The following is a 16,724-nucleotide window of genomic DNA, read 5'->3' as shown; positions in this document are numbered from 1 at the left end:
TATAGGCTTCTTATATATATATTCTTATACATATATCATTACCACCTAATGACAAAATCCGCAATCACTTAGTTGCCAATCCAATACATACAGGGCGTTTCACTTAACTCGAGTACCGTAGATATCTCACTTATTATTGATAAACAAAATTTCAGAGGAAAACATTATCTGATTTGAGAGGGAAAATATAATGGTAAACATGAAATTTATCTCAGGGTCATAGACTTCGAGATTTCAAGGTTATTGTTGTTTTTCTAAGCACGATTACATACAGTCACGAACAAAAGTATTGACATACTCTTTAAAACAGAATAATATTCTTAAAATTGGATCAAACGACTTGAATTTTTTTTGATAAGTTAAAAGAATTAATCTACCGATGCGTAGAAAATAATAAAGATCACCTTTCAGAACTTTTTTATCTGTGCGTCTAATGGAAATTTAAACAACATATTTTGAAGAGTTATGTTAGCTATGTACATGTTGGAAATTTCATCGAAATCAGCTGGTGTAGAATCAAATAACAGGCATCAAAAGATAAACAAGAATCTATAATTAATAAAGTTATAAGCCGAAAGTCATAGAAAATTATAACTTCGCATCATTTTAAATCGTTCTTAGCTCATAGTCATGTTAACCGATTTCGGTGAAATTTTCAACATGTATATAACTAACATAAATCTACAAAATGTACTTTTTAAATTTTCATTATAGGCTCAGATAGAGTTGTAAAAAGTAACCCTCACTATTTTCTTCGCGATTCCAGCCAATTGCAATTTTCCTAATATCTTTTTACACGTTGTCTAATAAATTAATCCTTCTAACTTGTCCAAAAAATTCAAATCATTGGTCTAATTTTTAAAAAGTTACTCTGTTTTAAAGAGTATACATTTATTCGTGGTCGTATATATTTTTATTATCATGGCGTCAGCGCTGAAGTTACGATTAATCCAAAAACTTATAATATTATGCATTCACATGATCTTGAATACCAAAAATTCATAAATGTTTAGGGAGGTCGATGAAGGAAAATTTACTTTACAAGTGTTCAAAACTATGAACATCACTTCAATACATTTCCGTGAGCGATTAACGTATGATTCTTGGCCGCCCGTATAACGTGACGATTAATATTACCACACGCAGTTCTATTTAATACATTCTCTCATATTTTATAGTATTATACTAATATCATGATAAATTGTTTCTTTAATCATACTCCACAAAAAGAAGCCTAGAGGTTTAAGATCAAGCGAACGCGCAGGCTTTATCAAATGGCTGTAGAAAGGCCGATCCAACGCAATGTTGAGGAAACTTTTCTCCTATTAATAATTGGCATCATTTTTAACATTTGTTGAAATAAATTTTCCTTCATTGATCTTTCTATCGTAGCTTTTTCATTATTCGCAGTTATTATCAAACATTATAGGTGATCAATTGGTCTTAACTTCAGCTGTCATGCCATGATGATAAGAAGATATAGTTCCATTTAAAAAAATATCGATAATATTGAAACCTATAAAATCTAAATGAGATAAGCCCTTCTAAATCAGATAATTTCTTTTCCCTAATATATTTTTGTATTGTCAATAGTGAGTGAGATATTGAAAGTGTTTAAGTTAGTTGGGCATATAGTTGGATGTATATGTTATCTACTATTGAAGAAGTACTTATTCATAAGAATGTAGTAATTAAACATTTCACCTAACGGTATATGTAAGAACTACATTCCTTTATTGCATATAGAGAACATATATAAAATTATTTTAAAACTAGCATTAAAAATTTACAATTTTAATAATTAATAATTCTAAAATTCTAAAATGAATCAATAATAAAAACAATTTTTATCTCATTTTCTCAATAATTTGTACAAATTTATTGATATGCAGTGATATGCAATGTACAATATACAAAAGTTTACTTTTACATAGATTTTTTAAGAATTATTCTTGAATTGCCATTATAAGAAGTATGTTAGCCATATCCCAAATATCATGAATCTTCATATCTATTAATTGCGATAATTTTGAAGCTATAACTCTTACTGATTTACAATCTATACACAAAAAGAATGCTCCACAAAGAACAATAGAAGCTCCCAAAAATAATATATTTGACATTAACATCATAAGACTCCTCTTTTCTTGTTGAGTTTTTGCTATGTGTTCTTGTAATAAACATTGCAAATGAAAATATATTTCCTCCCTCTATAACCATATATATCTGTTTCATTAACCATGCTAATGTCATTTATAACATATCACTAATGTCTTACAAATATCTATTAATAAAATTCAAACCTGCAGATAAACTAGATCCAATAAATTTATAGTAAGTTCTTGCATATTTGGAATATCCTTGAGTCCTGTTGCAGCTAAAAGAATTTCTACGCAATTTAACGGAGTGTAAAATGGCATTCTGAATCCAACAGTCTTAAATACCTTATATTCAGATAGAAAAATTACATTGGGTGTATATTCAGATTTTTTGTCTATACACCGTAAGATACCAAGTACCTGTAGCATACAAAACATTAAGATACCACTATTGATAAATTCAGAATAATGTCATGTATATGTACTTGCGATATTCTTAACTTGTTGAAATGTGAATCCATTTTATTTGCTAATTGCAAACAAGACATGAGGTATAATTTTGATTGACTTGCTACTTTTTTACAAACTTGAGACCAAGAACTTTCTGTTTGATCAGCATTTCTATATATTTCCCAAAAATAGCTACACATAAATTTATCATATAAGTGAATAGCAATGTATCTAGTATCTGGCCCCAAATGGAGATATTCTGTTATTTTAAATATTGCATTGATAATTGGAATTGGTATAGCTGAAAGCAGTATTTAATGTGAATGAAAATTTTGTTGTTACTATATTCTATCAAAATAGGAACAAAGATATAAATAAAAATGAAATTAATATTAACAAAGGGATACAGTTTCAAATGCAATAATTACCTACAAATGGCATGTAAAATTCGTCTTTAGCTTTGATAAAACTTTCTTGTGCTTTAATGGTTGATTGAAGTTCTTCTAGCCAATCATCAAGTAAAGGTTCTGTATTAAACAGATATTTGTTTCAAGAAGAAAGTTTAGGTTTATTATTTTTGTGTATTAAACATCTACATTTGTCTGTCAATACTCTTATTTATATGATATGCTAATTACCAATATAAGAAGTATCCAAGTCCATATTTTCTTTGAAAAATTCTTGCTTAATACTATTATTATCAAATATTATTTAATTACATCACACACAACAATGTTACCTTTCAAACAGTATACAAGATACTATTTAAAAGGAGCTAATTGGCTGGAGCATAAGTCACGTGATACATTTCGCGATATATCGAAATCATACATTCAAATTAAAATTAGAATTCATTTTACATAATATTAAAACAAGACGTGTATAAGGTAGACATTTTAAATGTATAACAAAATTTTATTTAGTATATATACATTCTAATACTTTAATTAACAGATTTTATTCTATGTTCATGCTTTCATTTTGATGTTGTAACTCTGTTAACAATAAAGGTTCATATGTCCATTTTGGGAATACTCTTTTGTATAAATTCATTAAAATCGTGTCCTGCGACTTCAGTTGACCATTAAATACACATTTCATATGACCATGAGTACCTAGGAAAAAATAATAAGTCATTTTTTAATTAAATACGTCAATTAAATTAAGAAACATTTATGATCTATCTACCTAATGGTTCTTTTATATGTCCTCTACGACCATATTTCGTTCGTAGTTCAACTGGTTTAAACCAGTTTATGTCTTCTCGATGAAAGAACATAAATCTTATAACTGCTGATCGTTTATGTACTTTGTACGCATGGCCGCTAAGAACAACACGTTTTACAACTATTCTATCTGGATTTGCAGATAATACACTTCCGGTTGCAATTAATTCCTACAAAAATATTGTAACTTTTAATGATATAAGAATAGAATCAACCTTTAACTTGTATATAATTATTGCTTCCTTACCAATGATTTATTCAATTTTTGAACATAACATAATACTGGACATGGTGGAAAAATAATTGGAGCGTACATGCTTGCTACGACAGTGTTTTCTGGACGAAAATACCGTTCATACTGAAAAATATTTCTATTCTTGGTAACAAGATATAAATAGAATATATTAAAATCTCACAGAATATAATACATGCCTTATGTTTGTTTCCGTTTGTGTGTTGACTAAATATTGGGCACGCAGTGAATCTTCTAAATCCACATTGAAATATCAATTTTTCTTTAGATTTCACTGGTTGTGGACTAATATTAATATGTTTCAATGCCACATTTAAGACAGACATTTTGTGCTCGTTTGGTAGTAAACCAAATACAATTAATGGATGATTTTCCAATGAAGAAAATGTGATAAAAAGATCTTGCCGTACATTTACAACGTGAATTGTGATATACCAACCAGGCTAAAAATATTTGTATAATTTAGCATGAATAGATAATTAGTTTTTAATTAATCAAATGTTCATACCATAGCACCCTCTATTTCCTGAGATTCTTTAAATATACGTTTTCGCGTTCGATCAAAATTTTCAAATTGAAATATTCTAGCGTAATCAGTAGGAAGGTTTTCTTTCGGATCCCACGGACTTGTTCTGAATGATTCAAGTCCACGATATTTTTGAAACCTCTGTTTTGCCAACATATCTTGAGGTGTATCTACTTCGTCAGGAAATTGTGCGTCTAATTTTGCGTCTATATTTGAAAAATTGTGATTAAAGATTTCAATAATACATATTCAATAATGTAATATACATATATTTGACAACATACTCTTCAAGTTTTCCATTGCTTCTTTTTCTTCTGTCATATCGATATTCTGATCGTATCGTTCATCAGGAACTTCGGACACAGTAATTGTCTCGTATTCTTCCTCGTCTTCTTCTGCATCTGGTCCACTATCTGCTTGAGAATTTGGTTCATCAACAGACATCTCGTCTTCTGATTCATCGTTTGAGCACTCACTCAATTCCTCTATAAAATACAAGCAAAGAATGATATGTATCTGTGATATGTAACCAAATTTAATTTATGACTAAAAAACAAATACCTCCATCCTCATCAGGAATCCAAGCTGCTTGATATTCAGAAGTTCCTTTTGGAACTCTCTTTACAATTTTTTTTCTTTGAGCTTTAGCTTCGGCTAATTCCTCTTCTGTAGGCCAAGTTTGTTCAGCATCCATAGGGTCAGGTATATTTTCACTTTCGAGAGATTCCTAAAAAATTAAGAAAATTGATTATTGCTTTTAAAAATTCAAAGTTCTATTTTATTTCATGAAATTACTTGTTTCCCTGGATCTGCACGTTCAAGAACCCGCGTGGATGGTTCATCGTCCATTGCATTACAATGTTTTCTCAACTTTTTCTCCACTGGATATGGATCTTCAGGTGCATCAATTTGAGACATTTGAAAATCTCCCAATTCAGGTATGTGTATTAGACCATTAACTGATAATGGTACGTTTCTAAGATATCCTGAGATCATAAGAGTTCCAAGCTCTGTGGAGTTCTAAATGAAATCAAATTTGGATATATACTTATCTTTTAATTAGTATAGATAATTATTACATCAATACCTACTTCATTACATTTAAATTTTATTTCTTCTGCTAACAAATGAGCTCTTTTGTCTCTATATGATACAGTTCTTTGCTTTTGAGTACCAACACGTCGTAAAACATTAAAAGCATCAGTGGGAGTATCTAATTGCAAAACTTTTTCCTCAGGAAGCCACTTAGAAAGTTCGGATTGTACATGGCTTTTAAAATCTTGACGTTTCTGTAATAAAGTTTTCGTTAAATTGAAATTATTTTTGTACAAAATATGATAATAAATATTAAAAACACAATACCTTTATGTGAAGACTTTCAACATTTGTAAGTGCTATTAGAGGAGTCGTCAAACCTTGAGCAACACAGGGCATAATAATTTCTTTTCCCCAGTCATCAAGTACTTCAAATCTGGGACTATTATCAGACTTATTTGTAGCAGATGCAACAAAAAGAACAGTTGTAGCTATTTTTGCTATGTCCAATGTGGCAAACAAATTACCAACTGGTGGGACCACAATGGAAAAGCGTTGCTTGAACCTAGGTACACTGTTGTAAAAAAAGATTGATAATCAATAATTCATATTTTTATTAATATCATTTATCATTCATCATTTATCATAGTAGCATTATACCTTAAATGTATTGTACCACATGGACTATTAGTTATATTTGCAGACTCGTCAGCTTTTGTTATTATTGATAATATATTATCAGTATCTAAATCTTCTTGTAATGGAATAATGCATATAAGAATAGGTGCAGAATGGGATCCACCAAAATTCCTTTTTTGCTGCAACACTTCCTCTCTCTTGTTTTTTCTAATTTGTGAAGATTGAAGCCTTCGGGCAGTCTTTCCAAGATTTTTAGTAGCATGTTTCGATAAAACTTTTACTCCAACTTTTCCTATATTGGTTGCAAATTAGAAAATATAGAGAGCAGTAAAATATTAAAAAGCTATAATAATATAAATTGCAAAGAATTTTACCTTTAACCTCGCTACTTATTGATCCTTTACTACGATGTCTACCCGTTTTATGTGGTTTATTAACTTGCTTAAATGCACCAGGTCGATGTACTTCTTGCTTCGTTATTCCCATTTTATTTGAAAGTATATATTCTTGTAAATGAAATATTTTTATAATAAATCTAACTGTTTGCCATGCGTACAACCCCGCGATAAAACGTGTGTTGCTTCACATCCTTACATGCTTCAAGTTGCAGTTTCTTCCACCTTCTATAGGTGGCAACACATGGCTTGTTCATATACCAGGGATGCAATATTGTGCGATAAGGCTTGTAACGCCATCTGTAGAAGATGGCAGGAACTGCAACTTGGAGCATGTGAGGATAGCTGGCAAAACATGGCTTGGCCTGGAATCAGGGATGCAATACTATTTATAATAAACACGTCCTTTCTGGCATTATATTCACTGACGAGTCGTCTGTGATAATTCCTATGTTTGGCCTAGAGAACCACAGAGAGCGTAAGAAACACTCTGATCCTTTAGCAGGTCGGTATTTCATAACCTGAGACACATGTTCCATTTAATGTCACGTCTACCCTATTCTTAGTCAATGGTCACACTGAATTGAGGCGAGCTTTGGATAATTCATTGCTTATGCTAACATGCGTTAGTTTTATAAAATGGCATGTTGTCAAAGTTATATCCCGGATTATTTTGCAATAACTGACATTTTATCTACTGAAGAACGAATATCTTGTAAAATTGAAGTAGATTTACCTGGTTTAGGTAATTTTTCATTTATTATTTTATTACTTACTGAGATATATTCTATAAAACTATACTCCAATTAGTTTACTTCAAAAAATGAGATACACTTTATATTATAGAAATATACTCTAGAAAACTGGATTAAGTAATAAAAACTAATAATATAACTTTTGTAAGGTCTTAATTATATTTTGACATTACATTTGTATATAATCTATATAATAATCACAGTATATTCATATTACGTATACAATACCTGATAAGAATGATATATAATATTGTTAAAGATATGAATACCATTGTTTAAGGTTTTTTGGATCCTTCATGTCAATCTGAGGATTTACAAGTTGGATCCAAAGTAGAGTTTCCATTATGGCTAGCAGATGCATTAAAAAATTTACAGAATCCAGCAGTTAATATCGATATACCAAATATATACAAAGAAGGATACAGGTTTGATTTTTAAATTTTTATTTGTTTTTTAACAATATGTTATTTGAACAAATCTTTACAAACACTTTCCTCTGTATACTTATTTATATCATTTGTGTCTTTAGAGAAATTTTAGAAGCAGATGCTGATGCTATAGTTTTAAGTAGATGGAATCCATTTTATTATGAATTAGGAATGCATGTAAGAAAATTCAGTGGCAGAGATTCTGAAATAATTGCAGAAAGTTTACTACAGGTAAGCGAATTACAGTAAAAATAGGTACTATGTCTTTTTTATTTTTTAATAAGATATAGTGCTTCACAAAAGTATTCAAATGCTTTTATGAATATATCATGTGTGTTATGTAAAACATTGGAAATCTCATAACTGAAAGATATTCTAATTAATCCATGTATACAGAATTGAAGTTACAAATTTCAATAACTTTATAAAACTAAAGTAGCATGATAGGTAGGTCACAGCCAAGAATTAATTTCTATATGGGGCTTTTTCATTCTTCATTTTCAGACATTTAAGTCTCGTTTTCAATTAGTAATGGACTGGTCTCAGAATTTAACATCTGATCCTACATTAGCAATTCAACTTCCTCGACTTGAAAGAGATCTCTTCCTTATCGGTCGACAAGCCAAAGTTCGCCTTACAGAATGGTTAAAAATGGGTACAAATGGAATGGTTATTTCCGAAATAGCGACAAATCTGAAAAAACGGAAACGGGACAAATATGAACTTGATTAGCTTTTTCGTTTTACAAAGCATACGACTGTCAATAATTTGTAGAATAATGTTTTTATCAAGTTATTAAATAATCTGAAAATATCACTATTGTAGAATAAACTGAGTTTATTTAGAATAACCGAGAAACAGGTGCAAAACATTTTATAACATAAATCATATAACATAACATTTTTAAATTACATTTTCAATGAACTTGCATATTACTACCATATTATAGAAAGCTGATTATTGGAAATATATTAATGTATTTGATATTGGAATAAATATTCTTTCATTTATTTAGAAATTAGAAAATAATTAAAACTTGCTTGAGTAAAAAAAAAATAAATACAAAAAAATTATGAAAAAACGCACTTGTTATACATTTTATAATTATAATATTATCACTTTCACTAATTTACAGTTTTTGTATGGGCGTACACACATGCTACATAAAATGCTCTATTTTTATATTTATATATTATATTTTGCGTTATATACTAACAATAATGTTACAACTTAAAATATTATTATAATTAATTAATTATATTATTGTTTCTTATACGGTTATAAATACGAAACTTAACAGAAGTCGCGATGAACATTTGGAATTAACAACTTGTTTAGAATTTTTTATATTATATTTCTTGTGCGTATATGTATTTTGTATATGTAGAACAATTATTTATTTTTTCAACGTATAGTTTTCATTTATATTTAATTATATTGTCACGATTAATTTTAATCTCATAATACAGTTATGTAATTTATAATTAATTTTAATTTTCGTTGTCAAAATTAATTTTAGTTTTCTAATTAATTATTACTATAGACTGTTTATTTTTTCAATGTTCCCATATAAAAAATATGCGTATTTTATTTATTAAATATTTACTGTGTTTATAATAATTTCAAATAACATCAATTTTCAAATTCTACAAAAATTTTTTACTCATAATTTTACAATAAATTTGGTAAACAGTTCTGATGAAAATGGAAAACAAATCGTACTCCAAATGTACAGGACATTAACAAAAATACGCGTTCTCCGCTAAAAAAAATATTGCATTGCAATGGCGAATGCTCCTCTCTTCGTTGAGAGAGGTGCTAACTACTTGCTAATTAGTTTTGATTTTTTATGTGGAATGTCATTTATTGTGTACAAAACCATGCGAAACATTTTTAAATGGTAAAAAAAATTCACGAAAATATTGCTTTCTTATTATAAACTTCAATATTTTATTAATATTTTTAGTTGATTGAAAAAAATAAAGTTTTGAGTTAATTTACATGTTTTTACTTTACTGTTTTTGAGTAACAGTATCAGTTGTATTGTCAGTTAAAGCATTAATACATAATAACACAAGAACAAAAATAATTTCTATGAAACATCTAAAAATAATTGTTATTATATTTCAAAAATGAAGAGACTGACGCCTATTGATAGTTTGAATATTTCATTCATTTCAAATAAATATTTTTATATTTACGATTTTTTATTAAAGATTTTATGTACTGAATGTAGGGAAAACATTCTAATTCAATTTGAAAGTTATTTAACATTAGAACCTAACAAGTTACAAATACTTCCTAATGAATTTTTTCCAAATAATACAAAAGAATTATCTTGAATAAATTTCTTGACAAAATTTCAAATTATTATATGTTGTTACATGTTACTTTTGTAGTTTAAATAATAGGTATTTTAAAATAAAAATTTGAAATTTTTTATATAAAGAGAATGATTAAAAACGATTTTAGGTTTTAATATTAAATAATTTGTTATGTATATTAAGAAGTATTTAGATTAAAAATATCTCCTATGTGTTAAACGAATGAGCATGATATTAAGATGAAAGTATTTGTCAAGTCTAAAATCTTTTATTTGACTGGTAAAAACAAAAAACCTTGTCATTGTAATAAAATTCTAAATGTAATTAAAATAAATTTATTATGAAAGTCATATATTTTATATTGGCACATTTCCTAGAAAGTATTAGATTTTGAAATGATAATTACATGTTTGTACCCTGATCTTTGTAAATGACATTAAGATGATTTGATTAGATAAAAATTAGTATGTATACAAACATAACTTATCCTTATAAAATACTATGTACAATATTTAAAATCTTGTTGCACTCACTTATATGGATATTTATCGATGTGTAAGAAAGAGATGGTCGATATTGTCCAATATTCTTTTCAGAAGAATGTAATGTACGTTTAATTTACAAAAGCATTTATAAAAATAATCATCATCACAATTAACGTGTACATATAATACAATGCATATTCTATATAACAAGAATAACAAGATGTTTTATTCTGGTAACAAAAATATTCTCTGGTAGGAATATATCATAAATAATATAATTAATAAACCCTTTGTATAAATAACTATACGCTTATACACTATGAATATAACACTTAAAATTTATGATTGCATTTATGTGATCGCACAGAACAAGATCGAATTAAACAAAAGATCTTCTGATGAAATTAAAAATAGAAAATACTAATGAAGCATAGCTCATTAGTAAATAAAATAATAAATCTAAAGAAAGATTGTTCCTCTATAATAGAAAAAATTATACAATTTTGTATAAATGCCATATCTTTTTTTCCTTCCTTTTTGCCTTAAGTCAAAGATTTGTTTACTTCCGATGACATTTATGAAATACAATTATTAAATATTATGCAATAAGAAGTAAATTAATGTCATTATATATTTAGTTTAAGTTCCAAGTAACAAAAGTATTTTATTATTAAATATCGACCGATTTTGATTGAATCTTATGATTACGGCGATTAAAATGAGTAATTGAGCAATTGATTGAGCGCGACTTTTACTCAATAATCAGAAATTTGGTAACACTTCTGATATTCCTTAATCTAGTTCTAAAAAGTGTTCTTAAACTACAAACGACACTGATGAATATGAATGCAAGAAGTTTGATAAAACTTTTTTAAAAATGATCACTTAAGTTGCACCATTTTAAAAAATAACAAATGTATTTATAAACGTAGTGTGTGAATAAAAAAATGTTCTGTTTATTTGTAAATCTAATAAAAGTTATCACTAGCATTTAAAAATTGTTCAAAAAGATCACTAGAGATCGTTAAAAAATCTGAGTTTCTTGTCGTAAAGTTGATAACGATTTTTAAAAATCCATTCTTGTCTTTAGGATCTCTTAAGAATTCCGATACCTTTTCGAAAATCTTATCGTATGTTTCGAGATCTTTAAAAATGTTTGAAAGCAGTCCTTCATCTTACGTATCATCTTCAAATATCTTCAACGAGTTCTTTTGATTCACTCAAATCACAAAAAGTTGAGAAGTAATAAAACAAATAATGTCATTTAAAAAAATTTTATGTTTTATAGACTATGTGGAATCTTTCCTTTTCCATCCATCTTAAAAATTGTGAATTTGTTTTAATATATTCTCAATATTTATCTCCCATTTAAACATTTGAAAGTCAATCATCCAAAGGAAGCTTGTTTCCTCATTTTATGACACACAAACTAAATTCTTCCTTGTTTTCTGATAACTCTCCAATTATTTTCTTTTCGGACAAAGAATTTGTTTTAAGAAATATCTTGTGGCATTATATTGCAATATATTTTATGTGAAAAATTTCAGAAGTTCAAGTAGACTACAAACTCTCGTAGAATGCACCCTTGTTCCAAAAATTCGAGAAAATTAATACATTAATTCTTACCAATAAAGTTTAATCATTTAAATTTGATCTTAAAAGTCCTTCTGCATCCTTTCATAATATTTTAAGTCTCTGTATAGATATTTAACGTTTATAGAGTTGATGTGTCAGTAATTATGCATTTTGTTAATCAATCCGCCAGAATCTTTAAAGTCTAACGTCTTTTAATATCATTAAAAGGTTGATTCAGTTTCAAGACTGGGCTCCTGTTTAAACATCCTGAATCCTGTTACACTAGTCACGTCTTCTTGATTCGAAATAGGTGTAAGATCCCTCAGGATCATTACAGGACTTCCACTACTCAACATATGATCCTGAGGACTTAATGGAGTCATATTTGTTGGGGTCAAAGGACTACTAGGACTCTCGTTGCTGCTCACATAACTACCAGAAGCGTTTGAAATTGGTATTGGAGTTGCAACACCGTTGATCTCTGCTGTTGCACCACCTAAGAGCATCTCCTGCAGCAAGTTGTCAATGTGTGCGACTCCAAACAGTCTGACAAACTGGATTTGTTCGATCATTTGCCAAGAAATGGACTGTAGAGCTGGTAAAGTTAGGAGGATCTCACCGAAACGACCACGACTATCGTATTGTCGGTCACTTATGTAATCCTCCAAGTTAATCTGAATTTGATAACGTAGTTGCTTGATTCGCTGTGGTTCACTTAGGCCTTTTGCATCTGTTAATAGAAAGATTTTGGATTGTATTGGATTAAAAATGATATTAGTGAAAATCAGATTTTTCCAACCAATTGTTAATTCCAAAATTTTATGAAATAAATATACATATTGCATATCAAAGTAACTCAGCCCGTATGAACAAATTTTATTTTATATTTTCGGCTGACTTTTATTATACATATATTTACACATATTAAAAAGCAGAACACGCGTGCATTGCTTGCAATCCATTTCGGCATAGCGACGGTGACCGCGCCGATCATCAATTAAATCTCATTGAGACAATCGTTCTCGCGTGCCGGCAAATCTTCGCCGAATGACACGCAAATTCTACGTTGTTCTTCAACTTGACATAATCAATAGTATATTATCGAAGATTATCTTGTACCAAGAATAACCGTGGTCGAAAGAAGCTTTTACTACGGTTTTCTTAAGACTTCATAAGAAATTGATTGAAATACACTAAAAGATTTGTTTATAATATGCATAATAAAAGTTTTGTTTGTTACTATGAGTAACAAGGGGTTTCACTTATTTATAGTAGGAGTTAATGGTGACAAATGGTGATTCAATAGGGAATAAGTGAGTGAAAGTGAACGAGGGATGAGTGAGAATGGAAGATGATATAAATAATAAGATACGAATGTATTAAATGCAACTATATATCAACAAATTTGTACTTTCTAAAATATTAAAAAAATATTATACTATATAGAAGAATTTCAAGCTCTTGGAACAAAAATACAATAGAAGCATGTCAAGTATATACCAAAATGAAGCTAAGGCTATTCAAATTTCTTAAAACAAAAATAAAAAACTTATTTTACTACAATCTAACTTCAAAATAACAAAGTTATCCTAAAGAATTGTTACCTAAATCGGTTACTTTTAGACATCACTACATTTACTTATTACATGAAACAAGCATTTATTTTTATTAAACCATGTTTTATTTTATTTCAAAAGAACATGATCCGGACAACAATGATTTTAGGGAAAATAGTTCAGTCTACAGTTATATTATTTGAATCAAAGAAATACTTACTGGGATCGAAAAAGACGATGGCCTTTAAGCAAGCAAACTCCGTATCGTCGATTTGTACCTCGTTCAAGGGCTTCACCAATTCATCCATTACCCTGATTCCAACCTTGCTGATGTCCAGATCCTGATTACGGCCCTCTGCGGATAATGATATGACTGATAAACACAGTTAAACCATTCCTATCGACACCTATTACCATTTGACTGAGCCCGGATTATAGTTGGTGAAGTATTAAAGGAAAGCAACAACACCGCAATAACCAATACGTCAAAAATATTCTCTCTTTGCACTCATGCTACTGCAACTAGCAACGTGAAGACCGGACTCAGTCTCTACTAGCTACTACCCCAAGTATTGTTCGTGCAATTTATTCAACGAGACTATCGATAGCTTTGTAGATATTTAACTAATTATTTTGAAGAATGGAATTTACGAAATATCTTCTTTTTTTTTATTAGAATAATGAAGTTGTTCTTTGTTATTGGAATAGTGAAGTTTGAGAGGTATTTTAATTATTTTGTTTTATGTTAATGGGACAGAAAGATTGGAAATTTAATCTACAGTTTGAACTGAATCGCTAATAATCTATTATAATGATTGATATAATATAGATCAATTGGAAAGAAAAATTGGAATAATTGTATTTAATAACAGCTTTTTTTGTGGATATGTTTGAATAATTACTTTTGGGAAACTTATAATTTTTTATACATTAAATAATTTTTTATGCTATCTTATAGTTCACTATAAATTGTATTAATTAACGTATCGATTGTCTCGGCTCACCATAACGATTTCATTCCACATTATCCCAGTATTAAGTACACGATTACTTTCCACAGAACTTTAACAGAAATAGAATAATACATAAAAATAAATTAAATATTTATTCTTAACATCTAGTGACATATGGGAGATGATTCATCATGCAATAGTTTATATTTTTCTCACCTATATTTTCCTATAGTTATGCCAGACCTATTTTAACAAGTACGAATTACAATTAAGAAACTTATCAAACACAAGTAAGCTCTACTTTTTACTTATAATTATTTTATACTTGGTTACATTTAAGCTAAACGATTGCAAATAAAAAAATTAAAGAAATGTTAGTTTAGCTGGTAATTGCAATTGAGTAAATCTATCATAGAAGTCTTAATTAACACTGTTTAAAATTAAGTAATTAAATTTTTGACATATATATTTAAATATCATAAAATAAATTCCAAATATTATATCATAAGCTTTCGATACTTTAGAGAATGAATTGTAAAAGTCCAGATACACAAAATAAGATACTCGCTCGCGAATTTGATTGAAAACAATTTTAAAGTACCTCAGATAAAGATATAGTAGCAGGATTAGTATGTTATCGCAAATTTGGAATAATCATAATATCTTAGATATCTTTTTATAATATTTTTCATAAAAATTTCCAAATGATTACAAATACAATTTTTAAGAAACAAATAATTATAAGTAGAAATAGAAATACAAGATTTTAACATTTTAACATTTAACATACATTTTATTTTAACAATAAAGTTAACATAAATGTTATAACGAAGTTGTACAAATATCGTAAAATATTTCAATTTTGATAAAATAATTTTAAAGATATCTTATTATGCCTTTGGACAACTTTTTAAAACAAATGTGATTTATTCTTATCTCTTCCGAGACTCACAATCTAATGAAATCTTATCTGTCGATGACATCGACGGATCGAATATTGCGATAGTATCTTTATTATGTCGGGATAATAATACTTTCAGTTGTTTCATACCGCCAAACTGATATCATGAGTAGTCACAAAAAAATATATTTTGATACGATAATCGATTGTTAAGAAGGTTGCTTGGCAAAAAATTTTCCCTCCTTTCTTGTCTTAAGACTTGATAATTTTTTACAAACAAAATATATAAAAATTTCTTTTAATTTCTTTTAATTTTTTGGTGCTAAATCGTATTACGTATTATGTGATCTATAGTGAATTATTATACATTTATCACGAACTACTTTTTATTCAAACTATTATTTAAATTATTTTATGAACAATATTGTATCATCTCGTTTATACATACGCATGAAGGTGTTAGGGATGACCGAGATATATTTATTTATAATTTTTATAATCGTTTTATGAATTTTCTTAAGTCTTTAAATCTGTAAATCAAGGTGAACATCGAGGATATGTTATTTCAATGAATTAGTGTTATAAATAGTTTAATGAGGTCCATAATCATTAGTGGTTGAATGATATACTGTTCAAATGACGTAGAGAATACATCAAGCATGAATAGGAGCATTTATTTTATCAATTAAAAACTGTTATATCAGATTACATATAGAGATATAGTTAAATTTAGTATTACAGTTCGTATGTTATGTTAGTAACAGTGAAAGGACAGTTGATAACTATTTTGGAGAACATTAAGATATGTCACTATATTTTTGATAGGGTATTCCCATAATTATATGTATGTATTATATAGACTTATTTGAGCAAAATAAATATTTGATCCAGTAATAATAAAAAGTTTAGCATAAATTTGTAACAAGTTTATTATTCAATGTGTCAAAAATTAAATAATCTGATTTAAAGCAATTTATATATTTTTCACTAAATATATATTCTTTGTTTAATTATTACTGAAAGCTATGTTATTAACTACTACAGTAATTAGTAAATGAATGTTTTTAAATGATAGTTGTGTTAGTGTCAATTTTGTTGTTAACAATTTTGGGTTAATCTACAAA

General features: G+C 28.1%; 4 protein-coding genes across 18 annotated transcripts in view; 1 reads left to right on the top strand and 3 right to left on the bottom strand.

Annotated features, from left to right (window-relative positions):
* Positions 1-1,852: 1,852 nt before the first annotated feature.
* Positions 1,853-3,346, bottom strand: LOC122576395. 3 transcript variants are annotated; one of them, XM_043746637.1, is made up of 5 exons: positions 3,188-3,346; positions 2,978-3,076; positions 2,585-2,850; positions 2,304-2,519; positions 1,853-2,226 (listed from the first exon to the last, which is right to left on the bottom strand). In XM_043746637.1, exons 1-5 carry the CDS (start codon positions 3,210-3,212, stop codon positions 2,053-2,055), a joined length of 780 nt encoding a protein of 259 aa, XP_043602572.1. In that variant the 5' UTR covers positions 3,213-3,346; the 3' UTR covers positions 1,853-2,052. The 3 variants fall into 3 exon arrangements, with proteins under 3 accessions (XP_043602572.1, XP_043602570.1, XP_043602571.1); XM_043746635.1 differs by having other exon boundaries at positions 1,853-2,210; XM_043746636.1 differs by having other exon boundaries at positions 1,853-2,210; positions 2,600-2,850.
* A 97-nt stretch (positions 3,347-3,443) lies between these two features.
* On the bottom strand, positions 3,444-6,838 carry LOC122576387 (pre-rRNA-processing protein TSR1 homolog). The gene is made up of 12 exons (XM_043746622.1): positions 6,603-6,838; positions 6,250-6,520; positions 5,917-6,163; positions 5,646-5,843; positions 5,350-5,574; positions 5,116-5,281; positions 4,839-5,039; positions 4,537-4,760; positions 4,208-4,471; positions 4,023-4,133; positions 3,738-3,945; positions 3,444-3,664 (listed from the first exon to the last, which is right to left on the bottom strand). The coding sequence occupies exons 1-12, from the start codon at positions 6,712-6,714 to the stop codon at positions 3,507-3,509; spliced, it is 2,385 nt and encodes a 794-aa protein (XP_043602557.1). The 5' UTR covers positions 6,715-6,838; the 3' UTR covers positions 3,444-3,506.
* A 102-nt stretch (positions 6,839-6,940) lies between these two features.
* On the top strand, positions 6,941-8,623 carry LOC122576397 (DNA replication complex GINS protein PSF3). Of its 3 annotated transcripts, none has more exons than XM_043746640.1 (5): positions 6,963-7,101; positions 7,190-7,368; positions 7,659-7,803; positions 7,908-8,037; positions 8,311-8,623. In XM_043746640.1, the coding sequence occupies exons 2-5, from the start codon at positions 7,263-7,265 to the stop codon at positions 8,536-8,538; spliced, it is 609 nt and encodes a 202-aa protein (XP_043602575.1). In that variant the 5' UTR covers positions 6,963-7,101; positions 7,190-7,262; the 3' UTR covers positions 8,539-8,623. The 3 variants fall into 3 exon arrangements, with proteins under 3 accessions (XP_043602577.1, XP_043602575.1, XP_043602574.1); XM_043746639.1 differs by having other exon boundaries at positions 6,968-7,128; XM_043746642.1 differs by lacking the exon at positions 7,190-7,368 and having other exon boundaries at positions 6,941-7,128.
* Positions 8,624-10,449: 1,826 nt separating this feature from the next.
* LOC122576384 (hepatocyte nuclear factor 4-gamma) overlaps positions 10,450-16,724 on the bottom strand; it is a 50,096-nt gene continuing 43,821 nt past the window's right edge. For 10 of the 11 annotated variants that reach the window (XM_043746606.1, XM_043746609.1, XM_043746605.1 and 7 more), the window contains 2 exons: positions 13,967-14,119; positions 10,450-12,920 (listed from right to left, as the gene is read on the bottom strand). In XM_043746606.1, the coding sequence (XP_043602541.1) occupies positions 12,412-12,920; positions 13,967-14,119 (662 nt within the window). In that variant the 3' untranslated portion in view covers positions 10,450-12,411. The remainder of the gene's footprint in view (positions 12,921-13,966; positions 14,120-16,724) is intronic. The other variant, XM_043746604.1, reaches the window with a different exon arrangement.

The sequence above is a fragment of the Bombus pyrosoma genome, linkage group LG16, assembly GCF_014825855.1.
Source record: "Bombus pyrosoma isolate SC7728 linkage group LG16, ASM1482585v1, whole genome shotgun sequence".
Taxonomy (NCBI): Eukaryota; Metazoa; Arthropoda; class Insecta; order Hymenoptera; family Apidae; genus Bombus; species Bombus pyrosoma.
Note: the sequence above shows the minus strand (reverse complement) of the source record. Positions and strands in the feature narration are given on the sequence as shown.